This window comes from Melanotaenia boesemani, chromosome 16 (assembly GCF_017639745.1).
Source record: "Melanotaenia boesemani isolate fMelBoe1 chromosome 16, fMelBoe1.pri, whole genome shotgun sequence".
Taxonomy (NCBI): domain Eukaryota; kingdom Metazoa; phylum Chordata; class Actinopteri; order Atheriniformes; family Melanotaeniidae; genus Melanotaenia; species Melanotaenia boesemani.
Genome location: NC_055697.1, coordinates 21,561,539 through 21,585,414, shown reverse-complemented (window position 1 = coordinate 21,585,414; position 23,876 = coordinate 21,561,539). Strand labels below are relative to the sequence as shown.

General features: G+C 40.0%; 1 protein-coding gene across 2 annotated transcripts in view; it reads right to left on the bottom strand.

Annotated features, from left to right (window-relative positions):
* rgs7a (regulator of G protein signaling 7a) overlaps positions 1 to 23,876 on the bottom strand; it is a 52,213-nt gene that overhangs the window by 16,187 nt on the left and 12,150 nt on the right. For both annotated transcript variants that reach the window (XM_042011044.1, XM_042011045.1), the window contains exons 3-4: positions 5,403 to 5,499; positions 37 to 87 (exon numbers count right to left, since the gene is read on the bottom strand). In XM_042011044.1, the coding sequence (XP_041866978.1) occupies positions 37 to 87; positions 5,403 to 5,499 (148 nt within the window). The remainder of the gene's footprint in view (positions 1 to 36; positions 88 to 5,402; positions 5,500 to 23,876) is intronic.

Genomic DNA, 23,876 nt, shown 5'->3' with positions numbered 1-23,876 from the left:
AAATCAATATTTAGCATCTCAATATTGCAAGTTTACCTGGATCCTCGATGTCCAGATTCTTGATCATCCACTGTACGATGTCAGAACCTGAAATAAAAACAAAGCACATACATATCAGTCATTGCCATATCTTTCATGTTCACAAAATACTGAACAATCTTTTTTAATGTAGATGCAAATAAAAGGGAAAATGGCACTCTTAACCATACCCATCTCACCCTAATCATCAGAGTACACACTAACTCCTCTCACCTTGCACCATGTAGGTGTGTAATAGGCCTCCAAGTCAGCTCTCATTGGCCATTAAATGTAAACAAGCAGGGGTAAAATGGCATGATGAAGTATGTATAATGCACTGTATAACAAAACAATTTGTCTGACTCAAAACACTTAATAAGTCAGTTTATCACAAACCTGCACTGAAACCTGTCACAAACAAACTGAAATAAGAGAATGTATTTAGGTCCTTTGTAAGTCCCCAGATGACCTGTATGTCACTTTTACTAATGTGAAGATGAAACTTTTTGCATGATGGATGTCATCTTGCATCTCCTCCATCTGCAAATGCAACTGAATCATTTTCACATCTCAGAAATACATAACAGCATCTTTTTCCCCCGGGCATTTTCACACCTCAGCACAACATGTGACTTTGCCACTTTGGCTATATATTTTCTGAGCTATTATTACTGTCTGTCATACTGACAGGTGAGGGTGTGTTGAGGAGACAAAAGCCACAGAAGGCAGAAAAAAGGTGCGAAATGGAGACATGGGGGAATTCATGCAGTGAGACAGTCTAGCCCTATGGCTGTCTCTGTGTCCATCAAGCCACCACTCTGCTGTCTACATTTTGTCTTTTCATTTTTCCTTTGCTGCATACTAATGCTTTTCAGTGCCCTAAAACTAGATGAGATGTTTGATGGATTAACATCATTAGTATGACCCTATTTTCACACTATCAAAGTTGACCCACTTTCTAAGAGAGCTTCAATAAGATATAAAAGTATTCCTCTAACAAGGCTGGATTCAGAAATTATTTTAACTGCTATACATCAGGATGTGCACCTTTAAGTGGATTTCAACATGTGTGCAGGTACAATCATGTAAAATCATCAAAATGTGACAATAGAAACTATACTCCAAGTAACTGCAAGCACAGAATTATTGTGTATATAATAATATAAGATAATAAAAATGCACATTGTAGAATTTAACATTGTATAGACACTTGTCAGCTTTCGTCAATGATCACGTGACTTGCACGTCGGCAACGTTCGTGGGTGGCCTAAAGATAAACAAAGCAGGCATACTTCTACCCGGCACAGCTGCTACAGATAGCTTTTTGCTTTAACAAAACATAATGGTACATCCGGGTTGTGCCTTTGGATGTTCTAGTCGATATCCCAAAAATGGAATTTTAATTTACTGACTGTCGGCTGACCCTGAACGACGGGCTAAATGGGCTGCTGCTGTCAAACGGGATAACTGGAAATGGAAGTTTACATAAAATTTTGTTTTGTATGCTTTCCAAACCTACTTATGGGGTGTTGCTCTAATTTAGAATATGTTTATTTATGAAAAATTAAGGCAATGCATAACTAAAATGAAGCAAACTGCAGTAGTTTAAGTAGTTATTGTGTCCCGGCACCAGACACTTCATGTTAGTCTGTTGTTGTTGTTAATTTTATCTTCCCTAAGTGGGACAACCTGTTGTCCCCAGCCTATGTCCCATCCATCTTTGTGTTTTTGGCCGTTTTAGAACAGCATCAGACTGTTGAGGAAACGGCAATGGCTGCTCCAGGAATGGCAACTGCCGTAGCTAGAGTGGCAGGCCGTTTGCTGTTTCTGGATCTAGGCGCTGCTGGTAAATCAGGTAGCAATATCTCCATCAATTAGATGTTTTGGAGTTTTTTAACTAGAAATGTGGAAAATCATTTGAGCACCAACAAGTGCACATTTTTATTTCAAAATATTGTTGTCTGACCTGACAACATAAGTGCTGAACTGGTTTGGAAAGTGTTAGGTCCGCTAGTGCCATCCCTCATGAGAAACAGCTAATAGTCACTATAGCGGGAGCAGGGTCCCAGCTAGCTTTTTGCCACCCAACATGGTGGTGTAAATGAACAGCGTAATGTCGGTGAGAACGGTCCATACAATAAGTAGACAAGAAGCATTAATACCAACATATACTTAGATTACCCTTTCAGTAAGAAAATCTAGTTTTTAACCTTGTTATTTTGTCCCATGAGTACTGTGGCTGTGTATTTTTTTATTTAAATCTGCAGAACACCACCACCAGTTTAGAAAGACAAGGTCAGACTACCCGTATAACCGATGTAGAAGACTGATGTGGAATGTGGAAGAACTGAACCTCACTACTTGCTGTGTAGGGCTTTACAGCCAGGCGGCATGCACTGTGAGACACTGATTAAATGAAAAGATAGCACAAGCTTTGTGGAGAAACAACTTGGCATGTTTTGCCATTGTGAAGATGGCAGACGTGACACTCTTTTTATGGTTGTGATAGCACCAAATAAAATTGTGTAAGGCTTCATATCTTAGCAGCAAACATTTTAAACTACAACAGAAGGGCATTTGATTTATTTGGACACATCATTGTGTCTATTATAAAGAAGACACCAGTCTGCAGCCCTCATTTCTTTTGGAATCTGTTTTGCAAATTAAACCCCGAAACAGCTAAGCAGAGTTCAGTTGGAGGATGCTCCAACCATTATCATGGCAAAACCACAAGTATGGGTTTGTTCATCAACTGGTCTTTAAATGTGTTTTCTCTCTGTTCCGTTTTTGTTTTATATTCCTGTTCTCAAGCATTGAGCCTCTAGGTGCACTGGGTCGGGGCTTGCGTGCAACAAATAGCCCCAGGGCTCTCCCAGCCAAGTGAACAGCCGTGAGCCTTGCATTCTTAATAACGCTGAAAGCGCTAGAAAGGGAATACATTATAATTGTGATCCTTCACTTTGCATGCTACCTTGTATAATTTAGCTTTCTCTTCTTAAAAATAGTTCCTTGGTTTAAACATGTTTGTCTGTATTACCTCTATATTAGAACTGGTCATTGCATAGCATAGCAAGGTCAATAGTACAGACCCTAACCCAGGTAGCAACAGAAGTGGATGGGTCCAGATTAGAATATTCATATGTTTACCATTCACAGATGGTACAAAAATACCCAAAACATTTAAAGGGCATACGAAGGTCTTTGTGGCAAAAACGTCCAAATATTTGGAGAAACATGGATGAGTGTTTGGGATTAATAACTACTGGAAATTGACTTTTACTAAAGTACCTTTATTAGATGGTAAAGGTTTTAAAAGTAATGGAAAGCTATGTGAGCAGAAGATAAATATTCTGCAGAGAAAAATAGCAAAACTGATATGAGGGACAAAATATGCATATGAGGAGGATAATCAAAGGATGACAAAAATATGGGAAATTTTAGAATAAACTGTGAATTCTTATTCCTATTATACATATAAGGAAAAAAATTAATATTTACTAAACACTACAATGTGTGTATTGTTTGAGCATCTACAAAAAACAGATTTGAGTTGTTTCTAAGCTCTAGATCTGTTGCTCACTTTAATGAACAAACACCTGACAAAAACAATGTCACAGTGTAACCTGAAGCAATGTACAGAGACACTAATGAGACACACTCATCACATACACACATACACAATTATGCCAGAGTTTGGAGCCTTACACAACAAATAATTATCATCCAAACATATTATTCAAATAAATATACAGAATTTATTGCTGGGATGACCATTGAAAGAGGAAGAAACAGACATGGATACTTGCATTTAAGTAAAGAAATCTGCTTATTAAGAATTGACACCAGTCTGCAAAACTATTAAAATCCCATGTTAACATTGTGTAGTTTACCACTGTGCTTCAAATACACCTCTGATCCACCAGGATGCAGAGACAGGCCAAATGGGGGCGTTCTGGGGTGTCTGCCATTAAGATTTTGGCAGGAAATCTGTTGGGTCCTGTTGATGAATGCTCAATGGATCAGGATCTTTTATTCGTTCTGGGGAGTATGAACAACTTGAGCTCTTTGTCATATCTCTCAATTTGTTTTTGAGCAGTTTTTGCAGTGTAGCAAAGAGCACTGTCCTGCTGGGGAGGTGCTGTTGCGATGAACGAGTGCTGGTTCTGCAAAAATGTGGTGGGTGGTACTTGTTAAAATAACAGTGACATGAATGCAAGGACCCAAGGTTTTCCAGCAGTGTGCTGTTTGTAAGGAGCTGACCGATGCTATTTGTATAAAGGCTATAGTATAACCAATTCAGCTCAGTTTTATTCATGTGGTGCCACTTCAAAGTAAAATGTATTATCAGGCTTCATGAGCAGTCAAATAAAGGGGCTGCAGTGTATGAGAGCTGTTTATGAAACACCAACACAAGCATGAGATGTTATATTATTGTAGCAGTGTGAAAAGGGGTCAGTAAAAGAAAAAAAAGAAAGGTAAAAGATAAAAAGGTCAAAGACAAAATTTTAAAAAATCACCTGATCTTACCAGGCCTTAAAATTAGGTAACAACCTTAGATGAAAAATAAGAAATTACATTTTACACCATGTCATTATTCATTTAACTTATTCATTTAGCAATGAGATTAGCAAGTTTGATCTTGAAATTAATCTCTTTTAAAATGAATGGTCACATTTTTATCCCTTACATTAAAAACGTCTGTACTGAGCTGATCATGCAAAAACTATGTTGTGAGGATTTTAAAAAGGTAATATTAGGATTTGTGACATCTATTGAAATAGCTGCAAACTGCAACCAATTGATTCTCCCTCTTTAAGTGATTGATAACACCAGGAAGGAGCTACTGTTTGGTATGTCTGTTCTGAGGAATTGTAGGACCATGGGGGGTTTAGTAGTAAACTAAATCACCATTTGTTTTTTTCTTTTTTTATAATACACAATCCTGCACAAATTAAATATTTGTTCTTGATATCAAAATGCATTTAAGTAATTTCTTATACTTCTTATATTTCATGTGTTCATTTAGGCACAGTAAGAATAAGATTCAGGAACCAGCTAGCTAAGTTACAGCCTCCGTTTGTGGCTATGCTTTTCAAAATGTTAGAGAAGCCAAAAGTCACCAAGGTGAGTGTTTTGGGTGGGATTTTCTGTAGATATTGACTATAGATCATAACTATAGATTGATAGATATTGATTACATGTAGCCCAAATATAATTTGACTCCCCCAATTTTAATATATAACACATTTGCTTATTTAATCACGTACAGAAGAATGACTTGTTATAGGCTCTTTTATTGTCAATGTGCTGTTGAACTGATATGTATTTTAGTGTCACCAGCAATATTGTCAAAGATTTGTTAGAAGAGAGATAAAAAGCCTTACCTGAAAAAACACTGGGGATCTTGGTTAGAAAACTTTTCACTGTTCGGATGGGGATTCCATTTTTCTCATCCTGCATGCGTGCTATTACTTCCTCCATCTGGACAGCATGGTGACAATGGAAAATAAGGTGATGGAGAGAGAAATAGCAAGAGAGAGTGAGTTGGTTTCATAACTTTTAAAGTGTAAGTTGTGTGAAAGCAAAGAAAGAAGCAAACAGACACAAAAAGTTCCTGTAAGGTTCAGCTATGTCTCCATGGGACAGAGACTTAAGAAATAAAGTTGGTGACTAACAATCAAAGCTGTCAGATTTCTGCCTTAACTATGACAACTCACAGTGATCTGTGTAATCTGTCATATAAACTCAGTGGTAAGCTGCACTGAATTCTGCAACAACTGTGAGGAAATAAAGTTTCTTGTTTTATCCATCAGGGTATGTTTGTGTCCTAAAACTGCCACACACACAAACTACAGAACAGAGACCAATCACTTGAGGCAGAGCTGCTTTGTGTGAAGCTGAGTTACCCGTTTGAACCTAAAGCAGAACTAAGTAATGACATGAGTGAGTGAACAGTCACACCCTGGCACATGTACAAACGCACACACACACACATATTTTGGCTGTGACAGAAATGTCCTGAGACTTATCTCAAGGGCCTGGCAGGGAAACACACAGCAACCATGTTTCCAAGAAGATGCAGAAGGCCTTAACACACATCAAGCAAACCACCAACAACAACTCCCCAACTCCACCTATCTCCCCCAAACTCCTCCTGCAGTGTAAAAATATACACATGGAAACATGTTCGCAAGGTTCATGACCTGGCAACAAACAATTATTGTTGACACAAACAAGCACATATCCCCACACCCCTTGCCCCTTTTACTGTACTTAAAAAGAACATTTAGCTGGTATTATTTTACTTCCCACACAAATATTTTCCTCAATACATCTCTCTCTCTCTCTCTCTCTCTCTCTATATATATATATATATATATATATATATATATATATATATATATATATATATATACATATACATATATACATATATAGCATGTCAAAAGATGTGGCATATTTTCATATTCTTTCATTGGTAGCTTTTCAGTGGTAACTGCTTTGTTAAGCTGTGGTGGTGCTTAAAATGCCTCTTTTTAATCAAGTTACACTTAACAATCAACAAACTATAAACTAATTTGTGGTGTCTGGCTATTAAAAATGTGACAGTGTGCAGAACAAGTTTGTTCTCACAGGTCAGAGTGGGGGATCATCCTTCTCATTTTGGTTAATTTTCCATCTTTTTATATCGTTTGACACACACAAGCCTTATCAGTGCTGCTCATCTGGGAATGCAATGTGAGTACGGCCAAATCTATTCCATACAAATGAGGGTTTTTTTTTTTTTTTTTTTTTTTTTGTGGGTGAAAATTAATTTCTTGGCCATATTGGTGGGAAAGGAGTAGTTCTGATTAAGAAGAGTCTGGGATTGATATGTAAATGAGTAATCACTCAGGTCTGACAGTCCTTGAGCCAGTTCTGTAACACAATGTTATAATGAAAGCTTGTAGCTACTCAAAAATCCCTAAAGCTAAGAACCATCCTCATTTGTGATCGGAGTCTAATTGACAATGATAGAGCACAGACAAATACGGCGAACAAAAAATGATGCTGTGGGGATGCCAGAAAGAGCAAGAGAGGAAGAGATGAAAGCAAATAGATCCTGAATTGATGTATGTAAATGGTTTTATATATATATATATATATATATATATATATATATATATATATCAATTTAGTCTTTTATGTTATGCTCTTCTCCAACATGTGTATTGCATTAGTTACAGTATATCAATAGAGTTTTGATGTTTCCTTTAGTAATCCTACATGTTAACCACCTCATAATTATCCATCCATCCACTGCACCAATTTATCGTATTTAAGGTCACAGGGGCATCTGGAGCCTGTTTGAGCTGTTATTAGGCAAGAGGTGAAGTAGACCCCAAACAGATCACCAGTTCATTACATAGTTAACACAGAGATAAACAAGACAAACAACCAAGCATGCCCACACTCACTCTTAGGATCTGCTTAGAATCCCCAAATAACTCCAAATGCAGGTTTTTGGATAGTGGGAGGAAGCCATAGTACCAAGAGAAAACAAATTCCACATAGACAAGCAACAGCTGTTATTTAAACTGCGAGCCTTCCTAATGTGGGACAACAGTACTAACCACCATACCACCCCACAGCCCTGTCTCAGAATTATAGTTTCTAAAAACCTGTTTAATTTCTCATACTGATATAGAGACCTTGACTGAAAATTGCTACAGGCTATCCTTGAATGTTTTTTGTTTGTTAATAGATTTTTCTAAGACTTTGGAAAGCTAAGATTCTTGAGATTTGAATGATGTATACTATTCCAGGTATAACTACTCCTGTAGCAGTTGACACTGTGACTAAAACAGTCCTGTTTCATCAGCAAGGGTCCAGTAAAAGTAGTCCAGTAAAATGGTTGGTCCACAGTTAATCTTTTGTCCATAAAAATTAATTTTAGGTAAAAATTGAAGGATTTCAATAAGTTAAAATAGAAATACTTCCCATATTAAACTATATAATATACAATTAAGTAGTACAAAGCTGTGCTACCCAAAATGGTCATACAAGAAAACATATTACTCAAGTTTAGATTTCTAGCAATTGTGATCAGCCCTTTCATTTTGAACAAATGTGCTTTATAACACCAACTTTCTCTCTGTATCTGTCTCTTTCTCCCAATCTTGCTTGAAGAGGGAGCTGGCACTGTAAGACAAAGTAAACAAGGACAACGGCAACAATGATCAATACTTTACACACTCTCTCCCATCTCTGCAAAGCCTCACCGCCTACACATGGTAAAATGCCACCAGCGTGAATATTCAGGATCTAAAGCTGTTGACGTTGGGATGCTCTCTGGCTTCATGCAGAGGAAAGGAAGAGAGGATAGCCATTTCCCACAAGAGAGCAGAGAGAGCAAGAGTCTCTTTCCATCTTTTTCTTTTTCTCCATCCCCCACCCATCCGCCCACCCAGAGCTGTCTGACTGCGTCTCTGCAGCCTCTTAACAGATAAGAGTGAGTGTTTTGGCTGCACAGTGTGAATCATTGAATAATGATGGCACAGGACTCAGTACATATGAAGTGACTAACAAAAGCTCCGGATATAAGCACATACTGAGCTTCAGCACACAGCTTCAAACACTTCAAAGACGATCACTGAGGGCACTCGTGGTGCAATAAGAATGTTCTGAAGCACCATTTGGAGCATGAAAACATTTTAAACTAGGTTTGTAAATTAATGCTGCCCTCTTAGATTTCTTTTTAGCCACCAACTCCACATATTAAAGGGTCTGTTTCTAAGAAATGTGAGCCAGTAGGATAAAAGGGAATTCAAAGGGTACTGAAGAGAGTACATCAGCAAGGTGGGACATTTTTATAAGGGAATTTGATAGTAGATCTTAAGGTTATCTATATAAAGGTAATAATAATTAGTTTCCACGAAAGAAATATAACTGTCTTGATGAGGATAGTACAGAGTGGAAATCAGGGTTATAATTCTCATAAGAGATTAAAATTGTGGTTTAATACATTTTGATGAAAGAGTGAGTCAACAATTATTTTTTTTTATTAACAAAACAATTTGGATTGCCTGGTTTATATGGTGGAGCAATAGTGGGAACCTCTCTGGGCTAAGTGTGGCAGCTGATAAGACTCCCTATAGAAATATATAGTCTAAAATTGCTGTAAAATACTATGACCTTGACATTTGAAGTGAGCTGCACGTACAAGCCAATAACAGTCATTTGTTGATTGTACAGCACAACCTACAGGTTTTAAAAACTGGTTTCAGCCCTGAATGTATGACTGCTATTCATCTCCAGTGCTGACCTAGATTTTAGTGAGTGAAACCCTTAGAGCTTGATGAACTCAAACTTAATTTTTAAACAGTCTTAATTAGAACATCATTACCTACCTCAGCATAAGGATGAGTAAGTCTAACTAAGATATCTATTAATAAAATGTACTTTTGGTGCATACTTGGGCAACTGATAGACAGTAGAGGTGGCAATCTTTATTACTTTATTTAATGAAGCTTGTCTTGTCCTGCTACTGGAGACTTGCTTAGAGTTCATTTTAGTTTATGCGAGTCTGTGTAATTTAAAAGCCTTGCTGACTGTTATACAGACGAAATTAAAAGCTCTCCTGTTCCCCTTCCTACCTCACTTCACTGGTTTAAATGCTCCTGCATCAGATGGACCCAGTGTATTGTATAATGTTATCTGAGGACAAGTATGTAATCATGGAGAGACTAAATTCCTTCCAAAGGGCTCATACGGATAAGCCCACACGTAAACATCATACATCCAAGAGCATATATACACACATGACTCAGAGGTGGATACATACACACACACACATATACACACACACATGCAAGCATGTGTATGAAGTCAAAAGGTGTGGAGGGTTATATTTTAAAATGAACAATGTCAAAATAGTAGAGTCTGCCTGCCTGAGGCAGAGTGAGAGCAGCCTGAATAGAACCTGTGGCTATACAGCATGACAGCACCAGTAGATAAAACAGTCTTTGCAGCTGGTTGATCTCATTTCCTTCTGAGCTGCAGTGCTTGGTTCCATGACTGAGGCAGAACCTGTGGTTGAGGCTGAGAGATAATACTTCTCTTTTGCTGCCCTTACAAGCTGGCTGTGGTTTACAAAAAAAAAAACAAAAAAAAACAATATCATAAGCAAGGTCAATAGCTACCTAAAGAACATCACTTTAATCACCTTATCCTTAGGAAACAAATTCAACATTGCACAAATTTTCTGTTTTCAGTATGAGTCTTTGATCGGATCAGTATTAAGACAAAAATACTGTCACAGTATAGACACAGTCTGGTGTCTATACCGCAGCTGTGTTAAATCAATCTGAAAGGCTATGTCAACACACATGAATCACTCATCTCTTCTGAACAGGCTGGTGCATTTGCATATTGAGTAAAAGCAAAAACACCATGTTCTTTATTCCATTCTGAGGAAAATATTGGCCGGCTACAATGCAGGGAAAACCTGCTGTTAATAATCCCTCCACGTTTTTCTGATGGATACAACCAGCAGCAATTGTTGATGACCAGGAAGAGGCAATAAGCATAACAATTTGACTAATTGGATACCGTGCTCCAAGGAACAAAACACTGTTGGCTTCTGCAGGCTTAACACAAAAGTAAGAGTAAGAGTGACGCTGTAGCCTGCACTGAAGCTGCTCTACACCACTTGGGCATTTGAAATAAAATCACGCTGCAGAAAGGTGAGCTCTGCTGACATAGCTGCTGAATAGATGTTATGAATCTTAAGTCTTTCAGAGGTTGCCATATGAGTTTCCACAGCAACACATTCTGGGACCACTATCACAAGGACATCTTTGGCAGCTTGCCATCACTCATTCATAAGAGTAAAAAAAAGAAAGACTGTGGTCATGGGGGTAGTGGAGGGGGGCATGCAGTGTAAAGGTTCTCACATCTAATGTAGCTCACTACATGAATATTTTTTCTGGATTTGTTGGGAATCCATAATCATACAAATCATATTTTATTAATATTGTATTTTAGTTATAACAATGAAGCTACTCATTTACACAGTCAAGATATATTCAAGTACCACCAAAGTAGCTAAATTTAGATTAATTAAAGATTTGATAAATATGGTGATTACTTTTTCAGTTAACAGCTTCTAAACTCAGTATATCCACATTTTTCTCAAGGAATTACAATAGCCAAGTGATCAGTCAATAAAGAATCCACAATTTAGTGCCGCTATAGCATGTTAGCCATCATCAAGAAGCCAGGGTGGGGGATTTATTTGACAAGACCTAATATGTAGTTCAAATGAGAGAAAAGCCAGGAGTCAAATAACTCGCCTTGTTTGATGCATTTTACATTTGTTTTGTTCACATTAGATTTTACATGAAGCCTCCTGAAATGAAATCAGTTTATTTATTTTAACCCTAGTTTTGTGTGTTTCTTCTATTGTTACTTTCACTTATTTTCTCTATACATGCATCCTTCAGTTGTCAAAGGTTTGCTGATAGGAGGACTCAGATAGACAACAGTCTGTCTCACAGCAGGCCAGGGTCGCATGGCGAGAGGAGCAGATGCCCAGGTGAGAATACTGCCTACAGTGAAAAGATTACTCCATCCAAGCTGAAGGTTTATTTCTGTTCTCTGTGAGGGAGATTGTGAAAACCACTGATGAACTGCTAAACAACATCTACAGTTTGCTTCATGTGCCTGGCTTTCGGTTGAATTAATTAGTATAGCTGCTTTGCATTAAACATCAATGCTTCACTGAACCATCAGTCAAATGTAAGCATCTGTTTCCTAAAATGTCGCTTTACTGTTTCACACTCCAGGACATTTTCTTTCTCTGCACATCCTCCTTAGTTATCATTGTATGTTATCTGAAATAACATTGCATCCTAATTGCACAGAACAAAAAAACTTGAGGGCTCAAATTCCTCATTGACATTTGCAGCTCATGTCTTTACAGTATCTACCAGGCACACTGGAGAGATCTGTGAATTTTTTAGATGAGAATTATTCCTCCTGAAGCCTCCCCTCTCTCCTCACAGCTAATACCATTAACATGTTACATAATGTACCAGTTAGTGATGCACTTATATCCATAATGAAGGACTGTGATGAGAAAAAACCTGATGGCACTGTAAAACATTCCTGTTCACAGCAGAAGGATTCTCACAAGTAAGCTCTAGTGGGCACTGAAAGATACATGGCTGTCTTACTACAGACATTGATTTATTTGGATGATTACAAAGAGATGCTGTCAACTATGATGCCTCTTCAGCTTTGTGATGTTGTTTGAGGTGTGATTGAGAGCCTGTTAATGGCTTGATCTGATTTGGGCTAATGGATGAAAGTGAGTCTGATGTTTGCAAGCAAACAAGTTTGATTCCCCATGTGGTGCTATTGACCTATCCCCGAGTGGCTTGTGTTTGTTTTGCTTTATATGGTCTTAAAAAAATTAACCTTTTTCTTCTGAGTACTACTTGAAAATCAAAGTTTGTAAGGAAGGATAAGTATGTGAATAATTAATGAAATGGCTCACTGAATTGAGTCATCTTCAAAGAAAGTAAATTCTGGATTGTTCTGTACTCTTTATGCTGATACCTGGCAGACGTGACTTGTAAACAAGTTTGTTATGCTACCTTCAATGTTGCTTTTTAAAAAACAAATGTGTATATACATTCTAATTGTGCAAATGAAGCATATGTGCGAAACTGACAGGTATGAGAAGGCTGCTTCATTTTAAAAGGCGTTGCTATGTTAAAGCAGTACAGAAGCAAAGGATATACCAGTTGATAAAAAAAAAAGAAAAGAAAAAACTCCTGGTGTTTGTGGTTCAGAGGAATGAGTTGTATTCCACCAGCCTGGATGGTCGGTTAGATCTCTGCCTTTCTCAGTTTGCATGTTAAAGTGTCCTTGGGCGAGGTACTGAACCCGACATTGTCCCAAATTTGTTCCACACAACACATGCAAACCACTTTGGTTAAAATCACTTGATCCATGTAATTCATGAATAAAAGGCTACAGCAGCTTCAGTGATGTATTATGTTCTTGACCTATTTTATTGCTACGTATGGTTTAGATTATGCCCACTAAAATCTACGTCAGTGCAGATGAAGAAAGACAGTACTTGTACTGCCCTCCTAATGGTGTTTGTAACCAAAATTAGACAGCCAGCCAAACTCCGTGAATGATCAACGTGAGAGTCAGGATGTAGCGTCTCAAGCTCCAAGTTTTAATGAAGACTCTTGTTGTCAGACAAGGTGTAAAACTAAAACAATAACAGAAATAATACAGAATGAGTTTCTCATACGATTACAAGGAATAAAGTGCAGGTATCTTAAATATCCTGATTACATGGTACCGTGAGCATGTCTTATGCTAAATGATGGTAACCGACTGGAATCTAACTAATAATCTAGCAGCATTAAATTTCCATCAATATACGTCAAAACTTAAAGATATCCTCATAAATAATAAGTTTACTTACAGACAATGCTGACTATGGTTCAAAAACAAACAGATGGCGACAGATGAAAAGACAGCTCCATGCTCTGCTGACTTCTCCATCGACTGAGTGAACATGTGCTAACTACTTCCTGATTCTCTAGATTCTAACTTCCTGTAGCAGTACCACATTTGACCACAATACCAAACAGGGAGGCGCTAAAAACACCTGAACATCAAACTGCCTGGGAGGCAGAACACTCCCCGCCTGGCGTCTGTGATGCCACTATCATTAACACTATTCACATACTAACTTAGTCCTCTTTGGGCAGGAGAAGAACGACTGCTGAGACAGGTCTCAGGAATGTCCTTGGGTTCCCTTGTGCTGTAGTCTTCACTTCGACCTTTCGCACCTTTCCGTCCTGGCTTGGGTAGGTCGCTGTCACCAGTGCCAGGGGCCACTCGGTTCTTGCAGCTTGGCAGTCTTTTAACAGCACTACGTCGCCTTGTTGTAGGTTGCGGTGTTCACCAACCCACTTGCGACGACTCTGTAGTGTAGGGAGGAACTCCCGCCTCCAGCGAGCCCAGAACGTGTTCGCGAGTGCTTGCGTCTGTCTCCATTGACTCCGGCGGAGGTCCTTATCTGAGAAGTCTCCAGGTGGAGGAGGCACGGCACCCTTTTGTGTCAGCAGCATGGCGGGTGTCAACAAGAAAGGTGCGTCAGGGTCGGTTGAGACTGGAGTAAGGGGTCTGGCGTTGATGATCGCAGAAACCTCGCACATAAAAGTGCATAGTACTTCATGGGAGAGATGAACGTGCTCCTGTAGCAGTATGGAGTCGAAGATCCGTCGGGCTACTCCAATCAACCGCTCCCAAAAGCCTCCCATATGCGACGAGTAGGGGGGATTGAATTTCCAAGAGCAACCCTGGTCACTCAGGTATTTCTGGATACTGGGTCCTTGTCGCTTCTTTGTCAGTCCGAGTTCTTTGCTAGCGGCGATGAAATTCGTACCGCAGTCAGAATGCAGTTGCTTTGCGGGTCCACGGATTGCGAAGAATCGCCTCAGGGCGTTGATGCAACTAGAGGTGTCCATGGACTCCACTACCTCGATGTGCACTGCCCTAGTGCTCATGCAGGTAAACAACATCGCCCATCGTTTGCTTTCAGAAAGCCCACCTCTGGTGCGCCTTGCGGTGACTTTCCATGGCCCAAAAACGTCCAGGCCAACATAACTGAAGGGTGGAGACGTGCTGAGGCGTTCGGGTGGCAGATCTGCCATGGTTTGCTCTTCCATCTTGCCTCGAAGCTTCCGACAGGTGACGCACCCATGTATGATGGAGCTGATGAGCCTTTTGCATCCGATGATCCAGAGGCCTGCAGACCTCACAGCTCCTTCGGTGAAATGGCGCCCCTGATGCTTCACCTGTTTGTGATGGTAGGACACTAACAGGGCAGAAATGTGACTACGTTTAGACAGAACTAGGGGGCTCTTTTCGGCATATTCCAATGGTGCATGTGTGAGCCTGCCTCCAATTCGCATAAGGCCTTCTTCTACCACTGGACTGAGCCGGAAGAGTGGGCTGCTTCTGGGCAGAGCCTTGCCGTCTGCCAGAGCGGAGAACTCTGCTGGGAAAGTCTCTCTTTGGACTGCCTGTATGATGGCGGTCGTGGCTTGTGAACGCTCATCAGGTGTGCGAGGCTGTTCGCACCAATGCCAACCTTTACATCCTTTGGTGTAGTCCTTAGACTTGTGGCAGCGGGCTATGTGGATGAGCAAAGCAACAGCTCTCACTAGCGAGTCCCAAGTAGAAAAGCGTTTGAACCGATCTGTCGTGAGGGATCGCACTTGGACCTGTGTGTGGAAGCTTGACACCTCAGGTCGCACCTCGACGTCGAGTTCAGAACTGATGAGTTCAAAGGATTCAGATTCCTCCGGCAGGCCATCATACGGTCTTTGAAGGAAAACTGGTCCACTGAACCAGGTAGTTTTTGCAAGGTTTGATGCAGAGATGGCTCTGGATGCATGATCAGCTGGATTGTGCTCTGATGGTACGTAGAGCCACTGCTCTGGCTTGGTTGACTGACGTATCCGCTGTACCCTGTTGTGTACATACACGTAGAAGCGCTTCACCTCATTATGTATATACCCTAAGACAACTTTACTATCACAGTAAAACTTGACTGCATCCATCTTGAGGTCTATCTCGTCGAGGATGAGCTCTGCCAATTCCACTGCTAGCACGGCGCCACAGAGTTCGAGGCGAGGGATGGTAGGCTTACACTGAGGAGCTAGCTTGGCTTTTCCTAGGACAAAGCCGACGTTGCTGTTCCCATCTTCATCAATGGCTCTAAGGTAAGCGACTGCACCAATAGCTTTAGTGGAGGCGTCGGAAAACACACACAGTTCAAGTCGTTTTGCCTCTGTCAAGGATTCTGGTGTGTAGGTACGCGGGATGTGCAGCTGCTTCAGCTCTAGGAGCGAGTCCCGCCATGTTATCCATTCACTCCTCTTCTCCTCTGGGAGTGGAGCGTCCCAACTGGAAGTGTTACAGGTAAGTTCTCGTAGTAAAGCTCTTCCTTGCACAGTGACAGGGGAGGCTAGACCAAGAGGGTCGAAGACACTGTTGATGGTGGACAGGACACCACGCCGGGTGAACGGCTTGTCACCCACAGAAACTTGGAAGGTAAAGGTATCGCTAGCTATCTCCCAGCACAACCCAAGACTTCGTTGTAAAATGGTGTTCTCCTCACTTAGGTCTAGATCTTTTACACCTTCAGCATGATCCTCTGATGAGAAAGCCTTTATCACAGCTGGGCTGTTGGAGACGATCTTGTGGAGTCGAAGGTTCGACTCAGCAAGGGATGCTTGTGTCCTCTTGAGAAGGCTGATAGCCTCTTTGTCGCTGGGCAAGGACATGAGCCCATCGTCCACGTAGAAATGTCTCTCTATGAACCTTCGCGTGTCTGTGCCATGTTCGTGTTCGCCCGCTTCGGCAGCGAGCCTCAGCCCATTGATGGCGATGGAAGGCGAAGGGCTGTTACCGAAGACATGTACCTTCATCCGGTACTCGATGATGTCTTTCGTCGGATCATTGTCCCTGAACCACAGGAACCTCAAGAAGTTCCGGTGGTCCTCTCTAACCAGAAAGCAGTGGAACATTTTCTGGATGTCCGCCATGATTGCCACCTTCTCTTTTCGGAAGCGGATCAGGACACCCAGCAAGCTATTGTTAAGGTCTGGGCCTGTCAACAGCACGTCGTTGAGGGAGATGCCACCTTCCTGCGCACTGGAGTCAAAAACCACTCGAATTTGATCGGGCTTTCGAGGGTGATAGACTCCAAATGAAGGGAGGTACCAGCACTCTTCGTCTTGCATCAGGAGGGGGGCTGGTTCGGCGTGATCATCTTCAAACATCTTTCTCATGAAATCGAGGAACTGCTGTTTCATCACAGGTTTCCTGTTGAGAGTCCGACAAAGTGAGGAAAGGCGAATGAGTGCCTGCTTTCGATTGTTTGGGAGCAGCCTTCGTGGCACCTTGAAGGGTAATGGGGCAACCCAGTTGTTCTTGTCATCTCTGTACACCTCTGAGTCCATAATCTTTAGAAAGGCCGCATCTTCAATAGATTGTGCAACCTTATTGTCGTTTTCTGTTGTTTGGAACAGAGTCTGACCCAAATGATGCACTGTGACTCTTCCCGGGCTGGACTTGTGGGGATTGGTGATGCCGCTTGCTTGCTCCCCGCCATAGCACACTTTTTCTTTTAGGTCGATGAAGTTGTTGCAAGGTGACAAGAAAGATGGGCGTTCCTTCTCCAAAATGTGGGTCTTAAAGGTGCTCACCTTAGGCTTATGGGCATGTCCAAGACATACTTCCCCAATAATCGTCCAGCCTAAATCCAATTTCTGGGCAAACGGGGAATCATGTGGGCCATTGACTTGCTGGCGCACCTTGTGTGCTCTGATGATATCTCTCCCTAGCAAGAGAAGGATTTGTGTGTTCGGATCAGACTCCGGGATATACTTTGCTATGGATCTCAGGTGGGGATGGGACAGAGCTACCTTTGGCGTTGGAATTTCCAGCCTATTGTTGGGTATTTGGTCGCACTCTATGAGTGGTGGCAAATCAAGGGTGACTCCCCCATTCACAGGCTCTATCTTGAAGCCTTCTGCCTTTCGGCCAGACATGTCCATGGTGCCGGCGCATGTTTTCAATGAATAGCGAGAGGAGTTACTCTTCACATCAAATAAGTCGAAGAATTCGGGCCTCACCAGTGAGCGGTTGCTCTGGTCATCGTGTATGGCGTACATGTTGATGGCCTTGTTGCGCTGCCCCTTGGGAAATACACGAACCAAGCATATTTTTGAGCAGGACATTGCTGGCTGCCCTTCACCACAAATCTCTGTGCAGTGTGATGTGACTGTAGGCGCAGCTGCGAGTTCTTCTCCTTCCTCTTTGTGCTCTGGCGTACAGTTAGGAGTTAGAACTCTAGGTGTTGAAGATGCCGGACCAGGGTGCATAGCTCCAATATGGCGATCACTTTCACATTCACTGCACTTTAAGGCGACTTTGCATTCTTTAGCCAAATGAGCGATTGATGCACAACATCTGTAGCATATCCCATTCTCACGAAGGAACAACTTCCTTTCTTCTAGTGTTTTAGCTCTGAATCCACGGCATTTCTTCAATGGGTGTGGCTTACGATGGATTGGACAATTCTTCCCTGGATTGTCAGCTTGCTTTGGTGAGAGATTAGACTCGGTCTCCGCAGCAACATCCGTTTTGTGGACTGACACCGGTATTTTCCCGGTCCGATAGCCTGCCTTATCTTTTGCGGGAGGACCGCTACTGATGGGGATGGCGAAGCTTGGGTCGTTCTTGTACCAGTACTTGTAACTACCCTTCAACATTAAGTCTGCAGCAATTAAAATGCACTTTAATCACTAGTATTAAACATTAAAGTGCAGTGTTGACACCACAATTTGTTTGGTCAGCAACTATATTTTCACCCATAATGGTGTCTTTATGAGTACAACCTTAGATGGGTTATGGTCTTTCATGGTTAGGTCCTAAAACATGCTTTTAGAATGTGTTGAATGTGTTTATAGTTAACCCCTAAAGGCCTTACTGGAGGGAGGAGTAGTAGGCTTTTGTGGGAAAAAAACACACACACACACACACACAACCAACAAAGAGAAAATAATCAGAAAGAAAATACCTGAAAAATGTTTTTTCTGACAAGATTAATGTAATTTAAAGAAAACATTCAATATCAATAGTTATGTTTCATTCTCCTTTAATGTTTCTTGTTTTTATTTTTATTTTTTAGTGATTTCCACTGTACAGCAGCCAGAGCAGCAGTTGTGGCTTTGTCATCTCATCTGGCCAGATGGTTTTATCACTATTTAATTTGGAATGTTTCAGATGGTTGGAGGTCCTCGAATCAACAACACCCTTCTCTGCTGTTTTTTTCCTGTCACCTTCAGCAGCTTTTTACATCCCACAGTCTTTTTCCTCCTTACATCCCCAGAGAATCAACATCCCAGGCGTATGGTTTCAGAAGGATGTTCAGTATTTCCCTTGACTCCAAAACAGCTCCCTTCCCAAAGGACAGTCGGCTACTAGAGTTAGAATCAAGCATTGAATCATGTATGAGAGATATCAAGCCAGATATGCCTGCTCCCTAAAAAAAAAGAAAAAAAAAACACTTGCATTTATCCTCATTTGACATTGCTGTGGTTAATGTTGTTCTTGTTCCGATTTTAGCCAACGAGTAGGTTTTTGCCATCTCATGCTTTATGCAACCCCAGCAAAATTTGGAGTATAATACCATTGTTGAAGGACTGTTTTAATTCCAGGTGTGATGACATTTTATAATAAAATCTTTAACTTTTAATTTCACCATCACTGTAACCAAATTCGGATGAAACAAGCCTTTTATCCTAACATCAAATAATTTCTTTGACCATTTTGAAAGAAACTTGTAGCTTTGAACAGGAAGAGTACTTATCTGTTCCCTATCTGTCCTTTTTTGTCATAATTAATTGATAAAAAGGTAAAAGTCTGCAAATACAGTTTTGGATGTTATTCTGAAACTCTGCAAGCATAAATTCTTGTTAGAAACAGTTCAAGTCTTGAAGAAGGTATGCAATTTTTCCAATGCAAAAGTTGGTATATACAGAAGAAAGTATGCACCTGTAAGGAAACTCTGAGCCATTTCTGCTATTGTTTTGAATGGACCAGAGTGGGGCTAGATTTTAGAAATTGAATGTGCAGACATTTCTTTCCTTATTACAAGTTACTTGCAGCCTTTAAACCTACACTTTTGTTTTATCACAACCAAATATTAAAAAACTCTACAGATCTGTAGACAGCAGCTCAGATCTCTTGCCAAATATTGCCCCATATTTTACCATCACTGTCACTCTGCCACATCTCTCAAAACCAGAGCATAGAGTCAAGACCTGAACTGTCGTTATTGACATTTATGTTCAGTTTTGGCACAAATTACAGCTGTTGAAATGCTGGATGATGGCAGGATATGGCAGTTGGCAGGATTCTGGAAAGATTTTTTCTTGCATTTACCCAATTAAAATGCTTCTCTCTTACCAAAATTCATCACATTATTATCATCAGCTGTAGGAATCCAAGAATACATTTAGAGAATTGCTAAGTGGAGAGTCGATAAAGTTCAGTTATATCTCTTAATACTGATAATATCTCAGAATGACTGCATTTTTAGATACACAAGAGCACATTGGAGACCTTAATGTAGCTTCTACTTATACTCTGTTCTCTCCAGTCACTTCAACTGGTACATCGTCACTCCACCTGACCCACAAACACCTCGATTCACCACAAACAACCACTAATCAACAGGGTCATTTCAGCACATTAAAATTCATGATGTGCTTTGCGTTGAACAATTCTGGTTGAATGTGGGTGTGTAGGGGGCACTTTATGATGGTGATGCATGTGTGCACATTTCCAGGTGGACGGTGGTTTATAAAAAGAACATTGCCTCGTAGTGGGTGTGCATACAGTTTCATAAATCTGATTATGTTTTAGCACCAACCATTTTATTGCATGCCATGCACTTTTTAGTGATCATCTGCCATGTTTTAGAAATTAGGACCTATATATTTATTTCACATTTTCACTCATAATACATTTTTTTCTTTCAGATTTTTCCCTTCTTTTGAGCACAATGTTTGTTATACTGCTTTCAACTTTTTTTTGTGTGTATGTGCTTCATGTACCTGTCCAGCAACAAACACTAGAACAGTGGAGGATTTACCATCTACAGAGCCTAATCTTAACTCTCAAAGAGATAAAAAAAAAAAAACAGTGCTCTTTGTGTCTGTAATGTGAACATAAGTAACAGTTTTCCAACACTTTTTTCCCAAACATATTTGATATAGACAATATCTCTGACAGGCTAGTCTGATACCCCCTAGAGTTTTGAGAGTTCAATCCCAAATGAACTTTAATGCTTATGCTTGTGAATTTGACTGTGTATGGTTTTGTGCATGAACACACATGACTGGAGTGTACTAGTAGCCACACAAGGTCTACTAAGAGACTGAGGATTGTCTGAGTAGAAGTCACTTAACTAACAAAGAATCCATAATATTAAAGACTGTTAATGGGAATACTTATAGACTTTCTGACAAGAAATGCACCATAAAGTTTGTATCTACTCTCGAAGTAGGTGGGCTGAGGGGAAACTGCCTGAACATTATGTCAGCAGTTAAGTATAAAACAGGAAGGAAAAACATGCCTAAGTTAACATTTATTTATTTATGTCTTTCTCAAGAAAACATTTTTTATTACCTCGAGCATTATTATACACTATTACCCATGAGGAAATTTGTTTATGCATCATAAACCAACAGACACAGCTTTAAAATCTAATTAAATACCATTTTCCAGGACATTTCAAGTCACCATATCACATTTAACGCTTTCCATCTAATTTAACCTGTTGTATTTGCATTTTCAGGAGGTTACTTGTCTTTCTATCATTTATCAAAATCACATGAGACTTCGTTAGAAAAAGCTTGACAGAAACGGAAAAAAAATATTATAAATCCTTGATTTTCCTCTTTTTATCTAGTTTGTTTTAGTTTTAGTTTGTTCTAGTTGAGTTGATGTGCACTCAGTAATTGATCTGCTGTTTCAGCTTCTAAAGAAGAAACATGATTAATTCTTCCATGAAAAGATTATCTCAAAATACCCAACTATAAAAAGGTCCTCAAGACCTCCATCTATTTTTCTCTTATCGGCTAAAACAGCTGGTTTTATTAAAGCATTCTTTCTTGTTGTGTCAATGACATGCAGCCTAGTTTAATCACTCACAGCACATTTTCTTCAAAGTGAGATTTCAAAAGTTTTTTTGTTTTTAAACAACATGACAATTGGATGGGTTTACAGATAATGTCAATAATAACGAGTTGTCGGTCATGACTTGTTCCTCATCTGCAAATATGATGCTTTGATGTAAAAATGAAAGGTTACCAGTATAAAAATGACATAATGTGCTAGTAGCAATAATCTTAAATTAAATAAAACCAACCAACATTATTGTAGTTATATATTTTTGTAGCAACAGGAGCCTACAAAGGGGACACAACTCTATTATAATACTGTATACCTCACTTTTACTTGCTGAGCAAGATACAGACCCAGAACATAATAGTTCATGCTCATACAAACTCATTTGTAATGTAGTATTTCTTTTTTTTTCTTTCTTTCATTTGTTTTTTTGTTTTTTTTACATGAATTTGGAACTTTCACTCATTGGACATGACCTTCTTCATTTTTACTTATTAGTGTTTGACTTAGTTATTTAGACTGTTTATCTTTAAATATACTACTATCTGATTTTTCTGGGAGTCTTTGGGTGACTACTAGAAGGGTGAGGCCTTTCTATCTCTATTGCATACTCTCACAGTCCCTCTCTCACACTCTTTTTGGTGGGCGAGCAGTGGGCGCAATGACTAAGACAAGGTTAGCCATGTGCTCCATAATTCTCTGAAAGCCCATGTCCCTCCTGCCCACCCACCATACTATCATAAATTAGTAGATAAAGAAAGAAAAAAGCTGCATCAAATGTGTTGTGCAAAAGTTTTACAAAACAAAAATTAGCTTAGCCATTTATTTATTAAGTTGATTGTAGCTGCAAGACTACAGAGGAGACTGTACACAGTCCAATTGCTATCATCTGATGATTAAGTCCGTATTAAGTCCATCAAGTCCGTAAAACAATAATATGCTAAAAAAATTGCACTTCTTCTTTATAAGCAGTAATAATAATGTTTTTATTGTTGGTGCTTTAGCCCTGCAAACTCACCACAGGAATATAGCACTGTTATAAAAGAACTCTCACTTCAGGAGGCTTATCTTAGGGTACCAGCAAGCATGTTTACATAGACCAGACAGAGAGACAAGGAGGAAAAGGATGAGAGGAAAACTGAGAAGAAGAAACATGGAGGGGATCGGGGTAAGGAAACAAAGAGGCACTGGGAATAGAAAAGAAGGGAGGATGCTGTCTACTTTTAGGTCCAGATAACATAAGAGAGAATGGGGCTCACTCTTCTCCTCCTTCTCCTACTCACACCATCCCCTCATTCCCCACATTCCTCCTTGGCACGTGCAACAGACGCTCTATGTACCCAGAATACCAATAACAGAAGCAGCTGGATACTGGCAGGCTGACATTCCTCTGACTTCTCCTGTCTGCAGAACTGAGACAAGGACTGGATGTCCAACAGGACAAGCATACATGCACACCTCAGAGGACACATCAGTCAGTATAGACAGTAAACTGATTAGGGCAGACTGTTTGATGCAAGTGACACCTAAACCTCAAAGTGATGAAGATAGCAGACAATATGCTTTGTTAAATATTCAAAACAACTGACATGTGGTGGGATTCAGAACATAGGACACATTATTACAGTTACAGCTACAGTTAGAAAGCTGCTGAGATGCCATTAAACCTTTATCGCTGGTATCATATAGGACTTAAAGAACCGAAAGGTTGTCATCTTTTATATATAACTTTAAAGATTGGATTGTTGCAAGAGAGAGCACAATAGGCAATAAACTGCCTCATTTATTTCGTTCATGATTTACTACCTCATTAATGACAAAACATGTTGCCCTCACATTGACATGTCCTCTGACTTGCTCCAATACTGGCTACTTCATGTATACACAGAGCTGCTGACACAGGCGGGGAAAGCAAATGCCAAAAAATCAAGTTGGTACTTTGCAGAACAGAAGGACACTTCTCACCATATTTGAATATACTAAAAAGAAGGAGGGGGAAAGAGAGAGAAAGAAAGAGGAATTTTTCAATTTTCACTGTCTCCAAGATGAGATAGCAAAGTTTACCTTTTGTCCAGCACAAG